The 20,017-nt window shown below is 41.8% G+C and overlaps 1 protein-coding gene across 1 annotated transcript in view; it reads right to left on the bottom strand.

The window, feature by feature from the left end:
* The window catches only part of ABCA13 (ATP binding cassette subfamily A member 13), a 594,731-nt gene that overhangs the window by 528,872 nt on the left and 45,842 nt on the right, over window positions 1-20,017 (bottom strand). The window contains 4 exon segments of the mRNA XM_007524553.2: window positions 2,414-2,547; window positions 3,919-4,082; window positions 9,853-9,881; window positions 14,913-15,067. Of these exon segments, the coding sequence (XP_007524615.1) occupies window positions 2,414-2,547; window positions 3,919-4,082; window positions 9,853-9,881; window positions 14,913-15,067 (482 nt within the window).

Raw genomic sequence — 20,017 nt, forward strand, 5'->3', positions numbered from 1 at the left:
CTCAGTGTGGAACAACAAAGGTAGGGACTACCCCACTCTCTGAAAGGAGGCTGAGTCAACATACTCTGCCACTCAAAGAAAATGGATCCTAAAGTGAACATAGCCTAGAATGTTCCTAGCTGTGACCATGGAATGTGAATTCAGGTCAGCAGGAATACAGAGGTTTCACAATCTCCTGTGCTAAGTATGGATAGACATGAGTCTTAGGTCAGATCAGTGGGGCTTATAGTTAACAGTATTTATGTACTTTTGCCATACTTGGGAGCTACTCTCTGCCTTGATCCAGCTTTCTAGTTATATCCCCAACTCTGACACCATCTCCCCACACAATACCTTTAGCCCACCTGCATGTTAGCTATTGGGCTCAGGCAAAAATTAGCAGTCATGAGCCCGTTGGGATAAACCTAAAATAGACTGCCTAACATCCTCCAACATGAAGATCCCAAATTTCATCTGCTATATTTTTACCTTTAGGTTCCTGATTATTAAACAATTTGTTCTGCTTTACATCTTAATGTTTTTCAGCCACCAAGTTGCAGATGCTACCATGATGCTAACCTGACTTTCCTGGGCAGACAATCTCACCAATGTGCCCTGGAATCCCACCTCCCCAGAGCCCAACCCCACTAGGGAAAGACAGATACAGGCTGGGGTATGGATCTGCTGGGCTAGCTTCACGGGCAGGAGACAGACAACCAGGGACTCATGGCTGAGCTGGGAAGCAGTATCTCTTTATTCATGTGGAACACAGCGCAATCTAAGCTATCTCTAATCACAATCCTGTCCTTATATATACTCGCCAAGTAGGGTGGAAACAGGATGTGACATAGAGAGGGTGGAGCGAAAAAAGACTGGTTGAAATCAAGGTGTACTAGGAGAGGGGGCAGAGCAAAAAGACATCATGAACCAGTGGGGATTAAACCAATGCCCTGCAGGCAGGGCGGTGCTTAGTTAACAGTGGTTATGTAAATAGAATACAGTGTTATGCAGGGGGGAATAAACCAATGAAAAAGAAGGGGTTTTAGAAGCAGAATTAGAAGCATACCAACATGGATCAACCTGTCAGTGCCTATGTCCAGCAAAGAAACAATTACAAAAGCTAGACCTCCCACCTTTTGCACCCCATAAAGACCTTTGGTCCATACTCCCAGAGGGGTAAAGAATAGGGACGCTTCTCATGGAGGGGAGGGCATATGGAACTCTGGTGGTTGAAATCATATGAACTTGTACCCCTCTTATCCCACAATCTTCTTAATCATTATTAAATCACTAATAAAAATATTAATTAAAAAATGAAAGAGAACAAAAGAAAGAAAACCTGGATCAAGAATATAGCTAAATAATTTTACTCACATGCCCCACTGTCCCTCTGTTCCCACCCCACCTCCATCACACCCCACCCCCACCCACACTCATGAAAGGGCTTTCTATTCCATGTGGAGTATCACAAATCCCCAATAACCTGATCCCCTCATTGGTCTCTCTGTTTTTCAAAGTTTTCTTCTTCATAGGAGCCCAGGAATGAAACAGATATTAAAAATCACAGAATAAGTAATGTTCTGACTTTAGAGGACATTAGATCAAAGAAATTTATAGTTAGTAATTTTTTAATTGAAATTGACATTCACAGAGAAATGCAAATAAAGACAACAATGAGATACCACTTTACTCATGTGACAATGACATACATCAGAAAAGATAACAGCAGCAAATTCTGGAGAGGTTGTGGGATTAAAGGAACCCTCCTGCACTGCTGGAGGGAATGTAAATTGGTCCAACCTCTGTGGAGAACAGTCTGGAGAACTCTCAGAAGGCTAGAAATGGACCTACCCTATGATCCTGCAATTCCTCTCCTGGGGATAGATCCTAAAGAACCCAACACATCCATCCAAAAAGATTTGTATATACCTATGTTCTTAGCAGCACAATTTGTAATAGCCAAAACCTGGAAGCAACCCAGGTGTCCAACAACAGATGAGTGGCTGAGCAAGTTGTGGCATATATACACAATGGAATGCTACTCAGCTATAAAAAATGGTGACTTCACCGTTTTCAGCCGATCTTGGATAGACCTTGAAAAATTTATGTTGAGTGAAATAAGTCAGAAACAGAAGGATGAATACGGGATGATCTCACTCTCAGGCAGAAGTTGAAAAACAAGATCAGAAAAGAAAACACAGTAGAACCTGAACTGGAATTGGCATATTGCACCAAAGTAAAAGACTGGGGTGGGTGGGTGGGGAGAATACAGGTCCAAGAAGGATGACAGAGGCTTAGCAGAAACAAGTGATACTTTTCTTTTTGCTTTTGATACCTTTTTTTCTAATTAGGTCTTTGAACAGTATTTTGCCTCCATGGAAGTCGTCAGAAATATTATGCTGTGAAACATTCAAAATATGTCTGGTGTTCTTACCAGTGGCTGCTGCGACCCCATGTTGTTGCAGAAAGGTCAGTGTCGAAATGGTCGCATTTAGCATGAGTTCATAAATCCTGGAAAAAGTGTGGCTGAGAGGCAGCCAGTCCAAATCTTCTAGTGATGTTAGGGAACTAGAACCAAAACAAGGCCAGAGCAAAGTAAATCAGTGAGGTCCCTCACAAAAGCAAGAGAGGGAAACTCTGTGGACCACTGACAGCTTGTCACTCAACATGACTTTAACTGTACCCCCCAATCTCTCTGGAAAAAGCTAGAAAAGACAAGTTCCTCTACTGGGGAGGTGGCTCAGGTGATAAGTGACACCAAGGAGTTCAGTCCCCGAAATCGCATGTGCAAGAGGTGTGCTCTGCTTCTCTCTCCATATCTCTCTCTCTCCCTCCCTCCTATTAATTAATAAAGATTAATTAATTAGTTAATTAATATAATCAGAGATTGGGCTGTGGCATAGCCGGCAAAGTTTAGAATTAGAAATCAGGAAAATTATGATTATCTAAACAGAATAGCATATTTTATAGCAGTTGAAAAATCATTGAAAGACTACCAGAACATATAAGATGTTAAAGATATAGTGCTTTTTAAATATTTGTTATTTATTTGTGATTGGATAGAGACAGAGAGAGTTTGAGAGGGGAGGAGGAGGTAGAGAGGGGAAAAGACAGATACCCACAGCACTGCTTTACCACTTGTGAAGCTTTCCCCTGCAGGAGGGGACCAGAGGCCTGAATCCGGGTTCTTGAGCTCTGTGATGTGTGTGCTTAACCATTTGCACCATCACCTGGCCCCTATATTGTTTTTTTTTTAAATCAGCGATCCTATGCTATGAATAGCATAACTGCATGCATATATGATATTTTATTGGTAGGCAAGGGACATCTGTAGAAAGGCAAGACTTCCAATTATTTCAAGACAGCATTTTGACAATTGCTTTTCTTCTCATTTCAAACAATCAAGGATTTTCCAATTAAAAAATAGGAGCAGAGCAAGGCAGTGGCACAGCAGTTTAAGAGTACATAGTACCATGCATAAGGACCCGCACAAAGATCTGGGTTTAAACCCAGCTCACCACCTGTGTGTGTGTGGGGGGGGGGGGCTACACAAGCAGTGAAGTAGGTCTACAGGTCTCTCTCTCTCTCTCTCTCTCTCTCTCTCTCTCTTCCTCCCCTCTCAATTTCTTTCTGTCCTATCCCATAAAAGGAAAGGAAATGAAAGGAAAGGGGAGGGGAGGGGAGGGAAGGGAAGGGAAGGGAAGGGAAGGGAAGGGAAGGGAAGGGAAGGGAAGGGAAGGGAAGGGAAGGGAAGGGAAGGGAAGGGAAGGGAAAGGGAAAGAAAAAATGGCCACCAAGAGTGGTGGACTCAGAGTGGCAGCAGTGATAACGCTAGAATCAAAAGAAGAAAAAAAAAAGAGGAAAATCCCACACACCTGTCATCAGTTAGATTTCCCGTTTTTTACTTACTTCACCGGCAAACGCTAGAAGAAGACTTACTTCACCACTGCTTGGAGAAGGTGTACTCCACCCTCGACACCAGCTTCAATATGAGTCTTATTTGCAAGTAGCTTTGGCAATAAAAGTAGAAAATTCCAGATGTGAGGCTGCTGGTGGAGGTTTTCCAGTGTCAATAGCACCTCCTCCGTTTGATTGAGATCCATCTGGTGAGGGAAAAGATTGCAAGAGTTTCCCTCTTCAGTTTTATTAATCAACTAGATGATGGGATGGGAGTGCCAAAGTGTGAGTGTGTAGCAACCCTGGTGAAAATTCTTGAGTGGCAAGTCACTTATTCTGAGCAGAGAAGACTTAAAATTAAGTCATATGTCTGTAAAATTGATTATATAAATATATTATATAAGGGGCCGGGCAGTAGCACACCTGGTTGAGCGCACATGTTATAATGCGCAAGGACCCAGGTTCAAGCCCCCGGTCCCCACCTGCAGGGAGAAAGTTTCACAAGTGGTGAAGCAGGGCTACAGGTGTCTCTCTCCCTCTCTGTCTCCTCCTTCCTTCTCTATTTCTGGCTGTCTCTATCCAATAAATAAATAAAGATAATTTTTAAAAAATTATTATATAAATAATAATATATTAAATATACACATAACTTTTTCATGTGTTCTATCTTTTGCCCAAACTACATACCATGAAATCCTGACAGTGATAAAAAGAAATTGCTGAGTTGGGGAGACAGCATAATGATTATGTAAGATGAGTTTTGTTCCTGAGATACCAAAGGTCCCAAGTTCAGTCCCCAGCGCCATCAAAAGCCAGAACTGAGCAGTACTCCGATAAATAAAATAAAATAAAATAAAATAAAATAAATTGCTACGGTTTGAGGGACTGTAGTGAGGAGAATTAGTTGTTCAAATACGAACAAATATGAACAAAAAATGGAATAACTTCTGTTAATTTTCTCCTTTTATAACAGGAAATCCAATCATACAATGTCCATAACTGAATATTATACTTCTCCTTCCCAGAAATCCATATCCCCTTGTCCCCATTACTACCCCCTCAGAGCTACTGGTGGTGGTACAGAATCTGAGTCTGGAGCTAGGAAGTAATTATAATTATAATTTATAAAAATGTGGTTATAAAATAAGAAAATGCAGACTAGGCCAGCAAGACAGCTCACTGGGATAGTGAGTTTGCTGTGTCATGTACCTCACTCTCCAGTTACCAGTTCTAGCTCACCCCACAACACAACCCCCCAGTCCAAGACAATTCTAGAAAGTTTACGGCCCTGCTAGGACCTATATTTAACCAAAAGAAGAGGAGAGATTAATCTCTACTACCATGTCTATGAAAAGCCAGCAGGACTCCATGCCTGAGACTGACCATTTCCTTAAAGAGCCAGTGACAAACAGAAACTGAAAAAAAAAAAAAACCTGGAACCAAGTGGTGCCTGAAATGTCCACTAGAATACCATGAGCTTCATCATACAATCATTTATGAAACATAATGACATATGACAGCAGAAAAAAGAAGACCCCAAATTCCAGGGGGAAAGGCACCTTTTTCATGAAATCTCCTATCCCAGCCAGCTAATGAAAACCCCATCTATTCCAGGGACCCCCCAAACAAGCAGCACGCAATTTACCTAAGAGTACCCCTATATTTGACTCTTTGTATTTCTGTTTCTCCCTTCTAATAATCTGATCTGCCATTTACTGCTATTTCCCAGTTCTTTAGGTGTGTTTTGTTTTGTTTTGTTTTGTTTTGTTTTGTTTTGTTTTGTTTTACCTGAGCACTGCTCAATTCTGGCTTATGGTGGTGCTGAGGATTGAACCTGGAATCTTTGGTACCTGGCTCATGAAAGTCTTTTTGTATGACCTTTATGCTGTCTCTCTCAGCCTCTTCCTGGTATTTATTACCCTACAGTCTTTCGGGACTAGCACCAAAATCTGTACCCGGGTACAAAATGCTCTTTTGCTCACTTCCCCGAACCCCAGCCCTACATCATTTTTCTTTTTTTTTTTTAATGGAGAGAGGAGGGGAAGACAGAGAGGGGGAGAGAAAGACAGACACCTGCAGACCTGCTTCACCACCTGTGAAGCGACTCCCCTGCAGGTGGGGAGCTGGGGTCTCAAATCGGCATCCTTCGCCAGTCCTTATGCTTTGCACCACCTGTGCTTAACCCACTGCTCTACCGCCCGACTCCCACATCATCTTTCATGACAAGTCAACTGGACCCCAATACAGTGTTGCTGAAGATATATCTCTTCATTGTCACTTCCCTTTATGTCCCTGCTCACTCAACTCTCCTCTCAAATACATATTCATATATTCCCCCACACCAACATAAATTCACAATTCACTTATTAGTTCACACACTCATCCTCACAGCTGAATAAGACTGTAGAAATAAAAGCAGTGAGGGGGTAGGGCAGTGGTGCACTGGGTAAAGTGCACATAGTACTGAGCTGAAGGATCCCAGTTCGAGCCCCACTTGCAAAAGGGGGTTGCCTCACAAGTGGCAAAGCAGATCTGCAGGTGTCTTTTTCTCCCCCTAGCTTCCCCTCCTCTCTCAATTTCTCTCTATCCTATCCAATAAAATGGAAAAAAATGGCCACAGGAGCAGTGAGTGGATTGGTAGTGCAGGCACCAAGCCCCAGCAATAACCCTGGAGGCAAAAAAAGAAAAACTAAAATAAATAATAAAATAACTTAAATATAAGCAGTGATGCCAACTCTCTACACCAAAGCCATGGCCACACAACTGGGTTCGTAGTGTCAGAAGCTGGGAGTCAGGTGGTAGCGCAGTGGGTTACGCACACGTGGCATAGTGTCAGAAGCCCCTCTCCCACTAGTGACAACTAAAATTGTGTCCAAACATTTTCCAATGTCCAGGGAAGATGAAAGTATCCCTCCCATACGCAGTAGTGCCTCAATGAAGGCTACATGCCTGGAAAGGGTCAAAAATAATGCACCAAGTATATGAATCTCGGCTATAAGGTAGGGTCAAAGTCGACTTCAACCCATCCTACAAAATCATCTGCCACTCAGGAATTTCAACAGTCAGTGTCTGCTTTTCTTAAACCTACAGCCTTGTCTGAGGAAACTAAAACTTGTCTTTCCAGGATGGGAGTATGGATCGAACTATCAATGCCCATCCTCAGTGGGAAAGCAATTACAGAAGCCAGAACTTCCACCTTCTGCACCCCATAATGACCCTGAGTCCATGTTCCCAGAGGGATAAAAAATAGGAAAGCTTCACAAAAAAGAGAGAAGAACCAAATAAATCAGATCATAAATGATAGAGGAGATGTTACAACAGACATCACAGAAATTCAACATATCATGCGAGTCATCTATGAACAACTATATACCACCAAGCTAGAGAACCTGGAAGAAATGGATGATTTCCTAGATACCTACCAATGTCCAAAATTAAGTAAAGAGGAACTAGATAACATGAAGAGGCCCATCAAGCTAATGACATTGAAACAGTTATCAAAAACCTTCCCAAGAATAAAAGTCCTGAACCAGATGGTTTTACAAATGAATTCTACAAAACCTTCAAAAAAATAACTAATACCTCTACTTTTAAAAGTCTTCCAGAACATTGAAGACACTGACATACTCCCTTCCAGCTTCTATGAAGCCAACATCACTTTGATACCAAAAGCAGACAGGGACACAACCAAAAAAGAGAACTACAGACCAATATCTCTGATGAACATAGATGCTAAACTATTGAACAAAATTCTAGCCAACTAGAAACAGCAGTATATTAAAAAGATTGTTCATCATGACCAAGTGGGGTTTTTCCCAGGCATGCAAGGTTGGTTTAATATACATAAATGAATCAACATGATCCACCATATCAACAAAAGCAAGACCAAAAACCACATGGTCATATCAACAGATGCAGAGAAAGCCTTTGACAAAATATAACATCCCTTTATAATCAAAACACTACAAAAAAAAAAAAGAGGAAAATGATGGAAAAAGTCCTCAAGATAGTGTAGTCTATATATAGAAAACCTACAGCCAACATCATACTCAATTGTGAAAAATCTGAAGCATTTCCCCTCAGATCAGGTACAAGAGAGGGCTGCCCATTATCACCATTACTATTCAACATAGTGTTGGAAGTTCTTACCATAGCAATCAGGCAGGAGCAAGGAATTAAAGGCATACAGATTGGAAGACAAGAAGTCAAACTCTCCCTATTTGCAGATGACATGATAGTATAGATAGAAAAACCTAAGGAATCCAGCAAGAAGCTTTTGGAAATCATCAGGCAATACAGTAAGGTGTCAGGCTACAAAATTAACATTCAAAAGTCAGTGGCATTCCTCTATGCAAACACTAAGGTAGAAGAAGATGAAATCCAGAAATCAATTCCTTTCACTACAGCAACAAAAACAATATAATACCTGGGAATAAACCTAACCAAAGAAGTGAAAGGTTTATATACTGAAAACTGTGAGTCACTACTCAAGGAAATTGAAAAAGACACAAAGAAGTGGAAAGATATACCATGTTCATGGGTTGGAAGAATTAACATCATAAAAGGAATATACTACCTAGAGCCATATACACATTTAATGCTATCCCCATCAAGATCCGAAACACATTTTTAGGAGAATACCACAAATGCTACAAATGTTTATCTGGAACCAGGAAAGACCTAGAATTGCCAAAACAATCTTGAGAAGAAAGAAAAGAACTGGAGGCATAACACTCCCTCACTCACTCAAATTGTATTATAGGGCCATTGTCATCAAAACTGCTTGGTACTGTACATAGACACACTGACCAGTGAAATAGAATTGAGAGCCCAGAAGTAAGCCCCCACACCTATGGACATCTAATCTTTGACAAAGGTGCCCAGACTATTAAATGGGGAAAGCAGTCTCTTCAACAAATGGTGTTAGAAAAAATAGGTTGAGACATGCAGAAGAATGAAACTGAACCACTATATTTCACCAAATACAAAAGTAAATTCCAAGTGTATAAAGGACTTGGATGCTAGACAAGAAACTATCAGATACTTAGAAGAAAATATTGGCAGAACCCTTTTCTACATAAATTTTAAAGATATCTTCAATGAAATGAATCCAATTACAAAGAAGACTAAGGCAAGCATAAACCTATGGGACTACATCAAATTAACTTCTGCAGAGCAAAAGAAACCACTACCTATGGGACTACATCAAATTAAAAAGCTTCTGCAGAGCAAAAGAAACCACTACCCAAACCAAGAGACTCCTCACAGCATGGGAGAAGATCTTTACATGCTATACATAAGACAAGAGTTTAATAACCAGAATATATAAAGAGCTTGCCAAACTCAATCACAAGAAAACAAATAACCCCATCCAAAAATGGGGGGAGACATGGACAGAATATTTACCATAGAGAGATCCAAAAGGCTTAAAAACACATTAGAAAATGTTCCAAATCTTTGATTGTCAGAGAAATGCAAATAAAGACAACAATGAGATACCACTTTACTCATGTGACAATGACATACATCAGAAAAGATAACAGCAGCAAATGCTGGAGAGGTTGTGGGGTCAAAGGAACCCTCCTGCACTGCTGGAGGGAATGTCAATTGGTCCATCGTCTGTGGAGAACAGTCTGGAGAACTCTCAGAAGGCTAGAAATGGACCTACCCTATGATCCTGCAATTCCTCTCCTGGGGATATATCCTGAGGAACGCAACACATCCATCCAAAAAGATCTGTGTACACCTATGTTCTTATAGCACAATTTGTAATATCCAAAACCTGGAAGCAACCCAGGTGTCCAACAACAGATGAGTGGCTGAGCAAGTTGTGGCATATATACACAATGGAATACTACTGAGCTATTAAAAAAAAAAAATGGTGACTTCACCATTTTCAGCCCATCTTGGATGAACCTTAAAAATTCATGTTAAGTTAGAACTTTCCCATGGTAACTTGAGTTTTAAAGCACTTACTGTTAAGAAGTTGGAACCACCAGGAGAATCTACAAGAAAAAATAAAGATATCAAAGGTTTTACTCAAATAAGTAAAACACACTGATAATAAATGAATTTATGGAAGGAAGAAGTAAATGAACTTATGGGGGTGAGAAAGGCAGTAGCATACCTGGTTGAGCACACACATTACAGTGCACAAGGACCCAGGTTCAAGCCTCTGGTTCCCACCTGCAGAGGGAAAGCTGCACGAATGGTGAAGCAGGGCTGCAGGTGTCTCTCTGTTTCTCTCTATCTCTACCTACCCCTTCCCCTCTCAATTCCCCTGTCTCTATCCAAAAATAAATAAATATATATATTTTAAAAGTAGTTAAAAATGAATTAATGGGTAGTTGCTAACCTAAAAAAGAATTGTAATAACCTGTGAAAAAAATGTTTAATATTTTATCAATCTCTAGTTCCACAGGCACGATGAGCATTTAAACCAAGTCCGGGAAGGAGGGAGGGAAGGAAGAGAAACAAAGAAAGGAAATGGCTGAAGAGGGAAAGAAAATGAAACGATAATCTTCCGGAGTTTATTTGTAATTACATCGCAGCGTAACAAGAAGCATATTATTAGGAGGCAGAGAAACAGCTAGCTAGCGACAGTACTTGCTTGCCATGAATTTGGCCCAGACAAAAGAGCTACAGCACGGAAGGAAGCTCTCCTGCTCTAGTTTCTCCCTGAATCCCCTGTCCTCATATACATGAGGGGACAAGCAGAGGGCAGTGAAATTGTGCACACTAGAGGCTGCCAAAAATAAAAGGAATATGTATTGCTCTCTCTACCCCAAGTAGGTCTGAACACAGATATCCTAAAACTCTCCTAGCTTCCTGAGATGCCACACATTTTTGGTATCTGAATAGGAAAGAGGTTTGTGGGACTGAGCCCTTGATCTGTGAGGTCTGCACTCACACCAGGCTGCTAGTGTCAAAACTATATTAAATTGTAAGATACTCAGTTGGAGTCCACAGATCACTGGATAATTGGAATGAAAAAGCGGATAGTATCCAAAGTCTGGTGAGTGGAATAACAGGTTTTGTTTTACATGGACACCGTGGGAAATGAATCAAACCAGAGCAAAGTGAAAATCAAATAGAGGCTTCACTCAAAAAAAAAAAAAAAAAAAAAGATTAGTTCTCTCTCTTTAAAAAGAATGTTGAAAATCTCCTTTGAAAGCAGTTTTTAAAGCTGAATAAGGGCAAGAGACTGGTATATTTTAATGATGACTCTTTAGTCACTATCAGGCCAGCCCATCAGCTGGGACCCTAGTCGGGGAGTCCTGGGATTCCCACACAGACATGATGGGACTAGACTTCAAATAATTCCCTCTCTCCATTATCACGGGTCATCTCCATCAGGAACAACACAATAGACCCCTTTGTGGGCGCCCATAGGACCCTGCCCTCAATGTGGATCAACAATGGTAGAGACTGTTCCATCCTCCAAAGGGAGGTTGGATAGCATACTCTACATACCACCTGAGGAAAATGGGTCCTAAAATTGGTCAACCTGGAACATTCCTACTCGTGAACACAGACTGTGAGCTTGGACCGACAGGGATGCAGAGGTTACATTGGCTCCTATCCTGAATATGGGCCCCAGATAAAATCGATAGGGTTTACTGTCAACAATATTTATACACTTTTCCCATAGTTGGGAGCTACTCTCTTCCCTGATCCAGATTTCTAGCCCTTTTTCCAGCCATGACATCATCTCCCCAGACAATAACTTGGGTCCACCTGCATATCAGATGTCAGGCTCAGGCAAAAACTAGTAAAGTCATGGGCCCCTTGGAATATACCTAAAATAGACCTACTAGCTACTTCCAAAACAGAGACTCCAAATCTTCATCTGAAATCTTCCAGCCTTTAGGTTCATGATTAGTCAACAATTGGTTCTGCTTTACATCTTAACTCTTTTGCAGCCTCCAGATTTCAGACGCTACCATGATGCCAACTGTACTTCCCTGAGCAGACAATCCCACCAGTGTGCCCCGCTTACCCAGAGCCCTGTCCCACTAGGGAAATAGAGAGATAGGCTGGGAGTATGGATTGACCTGTCAACACCCATGTTCAGCGGGGAAACAATTATAGAAGCCAGACCTCCCACCTTCTGCACCCCACAATGACCTTGGGTCCATATTCCCAGAGGGTTAAAGAATATGGCAGCTCTCAGGGAAGGGGATGTGATACAGAGTCCTGATGGTGGGTATTGTGTGGAATTGTACCCTCTTATCGTATGGACTTGTCAGTGTTCTCTTTTTATAAATAAAAAAAAGAAAGCAGTTTTTTCCTTTTTTATTTATTAGTGATTTAATAATGATTAACAAGATTGTAAGATAATAGGGGTATAATTCCATACAGTTCCCACCACCAGAGTTCTGTATCCCATCCCCTCCATTGGAAGCTTCCCTAGTCTTTATTGCTCTGGAAGTACAGACCAAAATTCTTTTGGGGGTACAGAAGATGGAAGGTCTGGCTTCTGTAATTGCTTCTCCACTGGACATGGGCATTGGCAGGTCAATCCATACCCCCAGCCTGTTTCTATATTTCCCTACTGGGGTAGGACTCTGGAGAAGTAAGACTTTGTGTAAGACACATTGGTGAGGAAAACTATTTTTATCAAAGTAGAGTGATTTCATCATATCACCTAAGATAAGGACACCACCCTTTGGTGTTAGTATCTATTTTGTTATCTTTTGGGTGTGCACGGGATCACGTGTGTGTGTGTGTGTGTGTGTGTGTGTGTGTGTGTGTGTGTGTGTGTGTGTGTGTGTGTGTGTGTGTGTGTGTTTTGGATGGTTTTTTGGTTTCTTTTTTTGTTTGTTTGTTCGTCTTTTTGTTACCAAAATGTCTCTACTCCAAGTTGACATCTTGTTTTCAGATAGAAAGAGAAGGGTAGGGTGGTGGTGCATCTGGTTAAGCACATATATTACAGTGTGCAAGGACCTCAGTTCAAGCCCCCAGTCCCCACCTGCAGGGGAAAAGCTTCACAAGTGGTGAAACAGGGCTACAGGTGTCTCTGCCTCTCTCCCTCTCTCTCTCCCCCTTCCCTCTCAATTTCTGGCTGTCTCTAATTTTAAAAAAGTAGAAAGAGAAAGACAGAGACAGTGGAAAAGAGGGAAAGTTACCACAACACTGAAGCTCCCTCCAGTGCAGTAGAGGTTGGGCTTGAACCTGGGTCTGGTACATAATTATTCCGATCTTGATGATCTATTTGTGGTCCACTGGGAATCTATGTGTCTTGCATTGCTTTGGACAGGGATGCTTTATCACTGCTCCCACCAAGAAACTCTATGTTCATTTTCCTACCAAACTCCTCACTATATTTCTTGAATATACCACACAAAGAGTGATATATGCATACATACAGTGTGAGTGTGTGTGTGTGTGTGTGTGTGTGTGTGTGTGTGTGTGTGTGTATGTTAGATTTATCAAAGAGAAGCACACAATAACTAGTTAAATTTGAATTATTTGGGGCATATTTCTACTTTTAAAAAGTTCATTTTATTTGAATTCAAGTTCATCTACATTCTCTGTATTTTACTAGAATTCATGGTTGGACTGGTATAAAAAAAAGGAAAGGAGAGAAAGCAAAATAGCTCACCTGGATAGTGTGCCTGCTTTTCCATATGCACAACCCCGGGTTCAAGCCTGTTTCCAACCACACTGGAGGCTGCTTTAGTGCTATGGTCTTTTTATCTCTCCCTCACCATCTAAGTTGGCTCAGAGTGGTGAAGCACCAACGACAACAGAATGGGAGGAGATATGATTGAGGTCCTTAATTATTAATAAACTTTCTAGGCAGTGACATATCTGTGTGATGATAAGCAATTAACAGTCCCTCTCTGGGTATCAAACTTCGTCAGCTATAAACCTAGATCTCCAATACTTATCTATGTTTTAACTTTCTCAACCTGAGATTTGGAAATAAGATGCTGCCAAAATCCAAAAAAGTCTTATCATCAAAGCAATCTAATCATCAAAGACTGGAATTAAAATGTCACTAACACAGAAAAATCAATTCAAGCCTATAAAGAAGAAGAAAACAACCAGAAATGAATGTGTGTGTAAGAGTGTGTGTGTGTGTGTGTGTGTGTGTGTGTGTGTATGTGTGTGTGTGTGTATGTGTGTGTGTATGTTTAAGAAAAGATCAAGTTTTTAATAGAGAAACAAAATCTAAAAAGAAACTATCAAGAGATGAAATAAAAAGTACAGGGGGCCAGGTGGTAGTTCAGCCAATTGTATGCATACATTACCATGCACAAAGACCTGGGTTCAAGTCCCTGTTCCCTACCTTCTGGGACGAAGCTTCACAAGCAGTGAAGCTAGTCTCCTGGTGTTGCTCATTCTATTTCCCTCTTTATGTCCCCTTCTCCTTCTCAATGTCTCATTGTCCTAACAAAGAAAGAGGGAGAGGAAGAGAGAGAGAAAGCAAGAGGTGCCAGGAGCAGTGGATTCATCATGTAAGTACCAAGCCCAGGAAGGGAGGGATGGAAGGAGAAAGAAAGAAAGAAAGAAAGAAAGAAAGAAAGAAAGAAAGAAAGAAAGAAAGAAAGAAAGGGAGGAAGGGAGGAAGGGAGGAAGGAAGGAAGGAAGGGAGCGAGGAAGGGAGAAAAAGAGACAGTAAGAGAAAGAGAGAGATGAGAAGGAAGGGGAAGGAAGGGGAGGGAAGGGCAGAGAAGGGGAGGGAAGGGAAAAGAAGGGGAGAGAAGGAGAGAGAAGGGAAGAGAAAGGTAGAAAAAGGGCAAAAGTACAAAATAAGGCAAAGCAAGCTTGGACCACAGTGTCTCTAAAGTGAAACATGCCAAGGAGTTAATCTAGGGACAAGTTGCTGGGGTGAAAATCCAGTCACATCTTCTACTTCAGGTCCTTGGTTCTACCTTGGAGAACCTCTTTCTCACACCCAAGAGGACAACCTACCATAGTTAAGGGGCTGAAATGGACACAGAGAAGAATCGTAAGGGCACTCTGTTCTCTCACAGCCTTATCAGGACACTATGTCAGGCAGAAGTGGAGAGTTGAAGAGATTTACTTGCCTGGAACCTTGGATTTTTCTGCCCAAAGATTTTGTAAGTGATGTGCCTTATCCATCATTCTGTAGATGCCCTCAGCAAGGTCCTGGATCTCTTTTAAGAAGGCTAAGTCACTGACCTTCTTGGGGTGGCCATCTGCAGTCTGGAATGAAGGTGACCTTTAAATGAATTGAATAGATACCACATTAGAATTCTCACAGGAGTAAGTGTCCTCAGTGTGGTTAAGGTCTTGATACACAGAAATCATTCTCAGACCATTTGTACTTCCACCAACAAATCTTAAGAGTCTTGATAATCATGGGCCCTTTGGAATATAGCTATTTATATATATTAGCTATCTACAAAACAGAGACCCCCCCCCCCACCTAACTATTCATCTGAACTATTTGAGCCTTTAGGTTCATGATTAGTCAACAATTTGATTGGCTTTATATTTTAACTCTTTTTTTCATCCACCAGGTTCCCTAGTGACGCAGGGCTCTGGGGAAGCGGGGCTCCAGGACACACTAGTGGGATCATTTGCCCAGGGGAGTCCAGTTGGCATCATGTTAACATGATGCCAGCCACACTAGTGGGGTCATTTGCCCAGGGAAGTCCAGTTGGCATCATGCAGTTGGCATCATGGACTTCCCTGGGCAAATGATCCCACTAGTGTGTCCTAGAGCCCCGCTTCCCCAGAGCCCTACCCCACTAGGAAAAGAGAGAGACAGGCTGGGAGTATGGATCGACCTGCCAACACCCATGTTCAGCAGGGAAGCAATTACAGAAGCCAGGCCTTCCACCTTCTGCACCCCTGGATCCATACTCCCAGAGAGATAAAGAATAGGAAAGCTATCAGGGAAGGTGATGGGATACAGAGTTCTGGTGGTGGGAATTGTGTGGAGTTACTCCTCTTATCCTATGTTTTTTGTCAGTGATTCCTTTTTTATAAATAAAAAAATTTTAATTAAAATAAATAAAATAAAATAAATAATAAATTTAAAATGTTGGGAAAATATACATATATACAATAATAAACATAAAATATAATAACCATAATGGCTGAGAACTGGGCAGTGATATACCCAGTTAAGCACACATATCACCATGCATAAGAACACAGTTCAGGCCCCTACTTCCCATGGCTAGGAACATTCTAGGCTGCATTCATTTCAGATTTCCTGAAGTGGCAAAGTAGGTTGACCCATTCTCCCTTTGGAGAGTGGAGAGTCCCTACAATTGCTGCTTTACAGTGAACACAAGGTCCTAGAGAGGCCCACAGGAGGGCTTAGGATGTTGTTCCTGATGGAGGTGACTAGTGAACGTGGAGAGAGGGATCTGTTAGAGGTCTAGGCCCATCATATCAATGTGGGAATCCAAGTATTCCCTGACTAGGGCCCCAGATGATGGGGTGATTTGGAATTGACCAAAAAGGCCACTGTTAAAATGTGCTAGTCTCCTTCCCTTATCTAGTTTTTGTAGTCTTTACTTTATCTGACAAGGTTAGACTTAAAGTGATTGAGGGAAGTGAAGTAGGGGGTAGGAGAGGAGGATATCTAGGCCTAAGTAGTAAATATTTGACTAGGTACTTTCTGGTGTCTGATTTAGGTCTTTCCACTCACTTACTTACTGAGTCTAAGTCTACTTACAGCATATTACTGAGTACTTTGCTTTTGAGGCACATATTTTCCCCTAACTTATGGCTACACGTGCACATGTACCCTGTCCCTTAGGCCCTGCTCTGTATCTAGAGTCTGTAACACAGTTAGGGAATGTGCCATTTGAAATGGACCTAGGGAGTCCCATGTCTTAGGAAATGTCTCACCAGGTTATTGGAGTTGGAGTGTTGACATCTCACTGGACACTACTTTTTTTTTTTTTGCCTCCAGGGTTATTGCTAGGGCTTGGTGCCGGCACTACGAATCCACTTCTCCTGGAGGCTATTTTTTCCCTTTTGTTGCCCTTGTTGTTTATCATTGTTGTTATTATTATTGTTGGTATTACTGTCCTTGTTGTTGGATAGGACAGAGAGAAATCAAGAGAGGAGGGGAAGACAGAGAAAGAGAGAGAAAGACACCTGCAGACCTGCTTCATTGCCGGTGAAGCCACCACCCCCCAACCCCTGCAGGTGGGGAGCTGGTGGCTCCAACCAGGATCCTTAGGACTGCCCAAGCGCTATGCACCATGTGTGCTTAACCCGCTGAGCTACCACCCAGCCCCCTGGACACTATTTTTTTAGATGAGGGGAGAGACAGAGAGGAAAAGAGAAAGAAAGAGGAAAAGAGAGAAAGGTAGAAACACCACAGCATTGCTGCACTGCTCTTAAGTACAGACACTGTAGCTCTGTTCTACTTCTCATGAAGCTGCCACACCCAACCCGGTCCAAGTGTTCTTGTGTGGTAACAGGGAGCTCAAACCTGGGTTCTCAAGCATGGCAGAGCACGCACTTGAGCTCAAACCTGGGTCCTCAAGCATGGCAGAGCACGCACTTGACTGGGTCAGCCAGCTCCCATCTCTCAGCCCCTCCTCTCACTTTGAAAAATGGGTTTCCTGGAACAGTTCAAGAGATAGCACAGCTGGCAGAACAGATTTGCACACATGCTACCCCAAGTATGATCCCCGTCATCACATATGCAAAGCAATGCTCCAGCCATCTCTCCTTCTTGTGTGAATTTTCACTCAATAACATACAACTAAGTTGAAAAAGAGAAACAGTCCCTCTACTGGTGAAAGCTTGTTAAAGTGACTAGGCATCCAATTAAATTAAAACTGAGGAAAATTTTTCCTGATTAGAACATTACAGACCCTATTAGACTTGTTTAAAAAAATCTTGTATCCTTTATTTTACAAATAAGAATACTGTGAAATTGAAGTGACACTTGCTAGCAGGTAAATCCACCATGAAATAAGAAGCAAACTTGCCGAATCCCTCCCACAAACACGCTCATTAAATTTCCACAGCCTGGATTAAAGGCAAAGCAAGCCTACAAAGGCTGACCAAAGAATAAAAATCCTTTTGGTCCCTCTCACAATCACTTAGAGATAAAGAAATGAGGACGTAGGGTAGGGGAGACTCCATAATGGTTATGCATAGAGACTCTCCTGCCTGAGGCAAAAATAGGTCATAAGTAAGAAAACATTCACAATACATATTTCTGACAAAAGATTTACAACCAGAATATATAAAGAACATTGAGAATTCAATAAACCCCAAAATTTAAACTATTTAAGAATTTAGTATAAAAGTATTGGAACTACATTTGCTTACCCATACAAAATTTAAACTGACCAATAAAAACATGGAAAAAAAAGTATCCAGCTCATTCTGGTTACGAAAATGCAAATTAAGGCTACAATCAGCTCAGCTCTCCAGGTCAATTAAGAAAATTGATATGAGGGAGTTGGGCGGTAGCACAGCAGGTTAAGTGCACGTGGCACAAAGCGCAAGGACTGGCATAAAGATCCTGGTTAAAGCCCCCAGCTCCCCACCTGCAGGGGCATCGCTTCAGAAGCGGTGAAGCAGGTCTGCAGGTGTCTATATTTCTCTCCCCCTCTCTGTCTTCCCCTCCTCTCTCATTTCTCTCTGTCCTATCCAACAACAACGACATCAATAACAACAACAATAAGTACAACAATAAAGGGCAACAAAAGAGAATAAATAAATAAATAAATATTTAAAAAAAGAAAACTGACTTGAATGAGAAGAGCATAACACCAAGTGGTGGCCTCTTGAGAAGCAAGTCTTAAAGATAACTCTTTAAGAAGAAGCAGATAACTCTTGAAGAACTCTTGGCAGAAGCTTTTTCATAGTGGGACCCAATCACTAGGGTCCTACTTACAAAAAAACGTCAAGAGCCTTCATCTGGAAAACTCTCCAAAGGCTACAAATGGACCTACCCAATGACCCTGCAATTTTCTCAGGTATTGACCCTAAGGAACCAAACCAAAAGAGATTTGTGTATGCTTATGTTCATAGCATCACAATTTGTAATAGCCAAAACTTGAAAGCAACCCAGGTATCCAAAAACAGATGAGTAGCTGAGAAAGTTGCAGTCTATATACACAAATGGAATATTACTCAGCTATTTAAAATGGTGAGCTCACCTTCATCACCTTATCCTGGATGGAACTTGAGGAATTATGATAAGTGAGATAAGCCATAAAGGAGGGTAAACATAGGATGATCCCAAAGACAGAAGTTGAAAAATAAGAACAGAAGGGAAAACACAAAGCAAAACAGAAGGGAAAACACAAAGCAGAACTAGGACTGGATTTGGAGTATCGCACCAGAGTAAAACACTAGGGTGGGGTGGAGTGCTCAGGTCCTGGAACATGATGACAGAGGAGGACCTAGGGTTAGATTGTTAGATGGAAAGCTGACAAATGTGACACCTGTAAAACTACTGTATTTTACTGTCAACTGCAAACCATTAATTCCCCCAATAAAAAATAAAAAATATATAAAAAGATAGCTCTGTGGGTACAGCAGATGCTTTACCATATGTGAAGCTCTGGGGTTGATCCCCAGCACTACACAGGAGCACCACAGTACCAAGGGGACTCCATGGATGCTGCAGATATGCTATGATGTCTCTCACTCTCTCACCTCACTTCTCATACACTCACTTTCTGTGTTCCTCTCCCTCAAAATATAGAGGGGACTGGGAGGTGGCACACCTGGTTACCATGTGCAAGGACCTAGGTTCAAGTCCTTGGTCCCCATCTGCAAGGGGGAAACTTCACAAACAGTGAAGCAGTGCTACAGGTGTCTCTCTCCTTCTCTGTACTCCTCTCTCAACTACTCTTCATCCTATCTAAAAAAAAAGAATGAGGAGAAGGAAGGAAAGAGAGGGAGAGGGAGAGGGAGAGGGAGAGGGAGAGGGAGAGGGAGAGGGAGAGGGAGAGGGAGAGGGAGAGGGAGAGGGAGAGGGAGAGGGAGAGGGAGAGGGAGGCCTCGCTCCCCACATGCAGGGAGGATGCTCCAAGAGTGGTGAAGCAGGTCTGCAGGTGTCTATCTATCTCTCTCCCTCACTATCTCTCCTCTCCTTTCAATTTCTCTTTGTCCTGTCAAATAAAATATAAAGAAAAAGGGAAAAATGGCCACCAGGAATAGTAGATTTGTAGTATTG

Source organism: Erinaceus europaeus, chromosome 14 (genome assembly GCF_950295315.1).
Source record: "Erinaceus europaeus chromosome 14, mEriEur2.1, whole genome shotgun sequence".
Taxonomy (NCBI): domain Eukaryota; kingdom Metazoa; phylum Chordata; class Mammalia; order Eulipotyphla; family Erinaceidae; genus Erinaceus; species Erinaceus europaeus.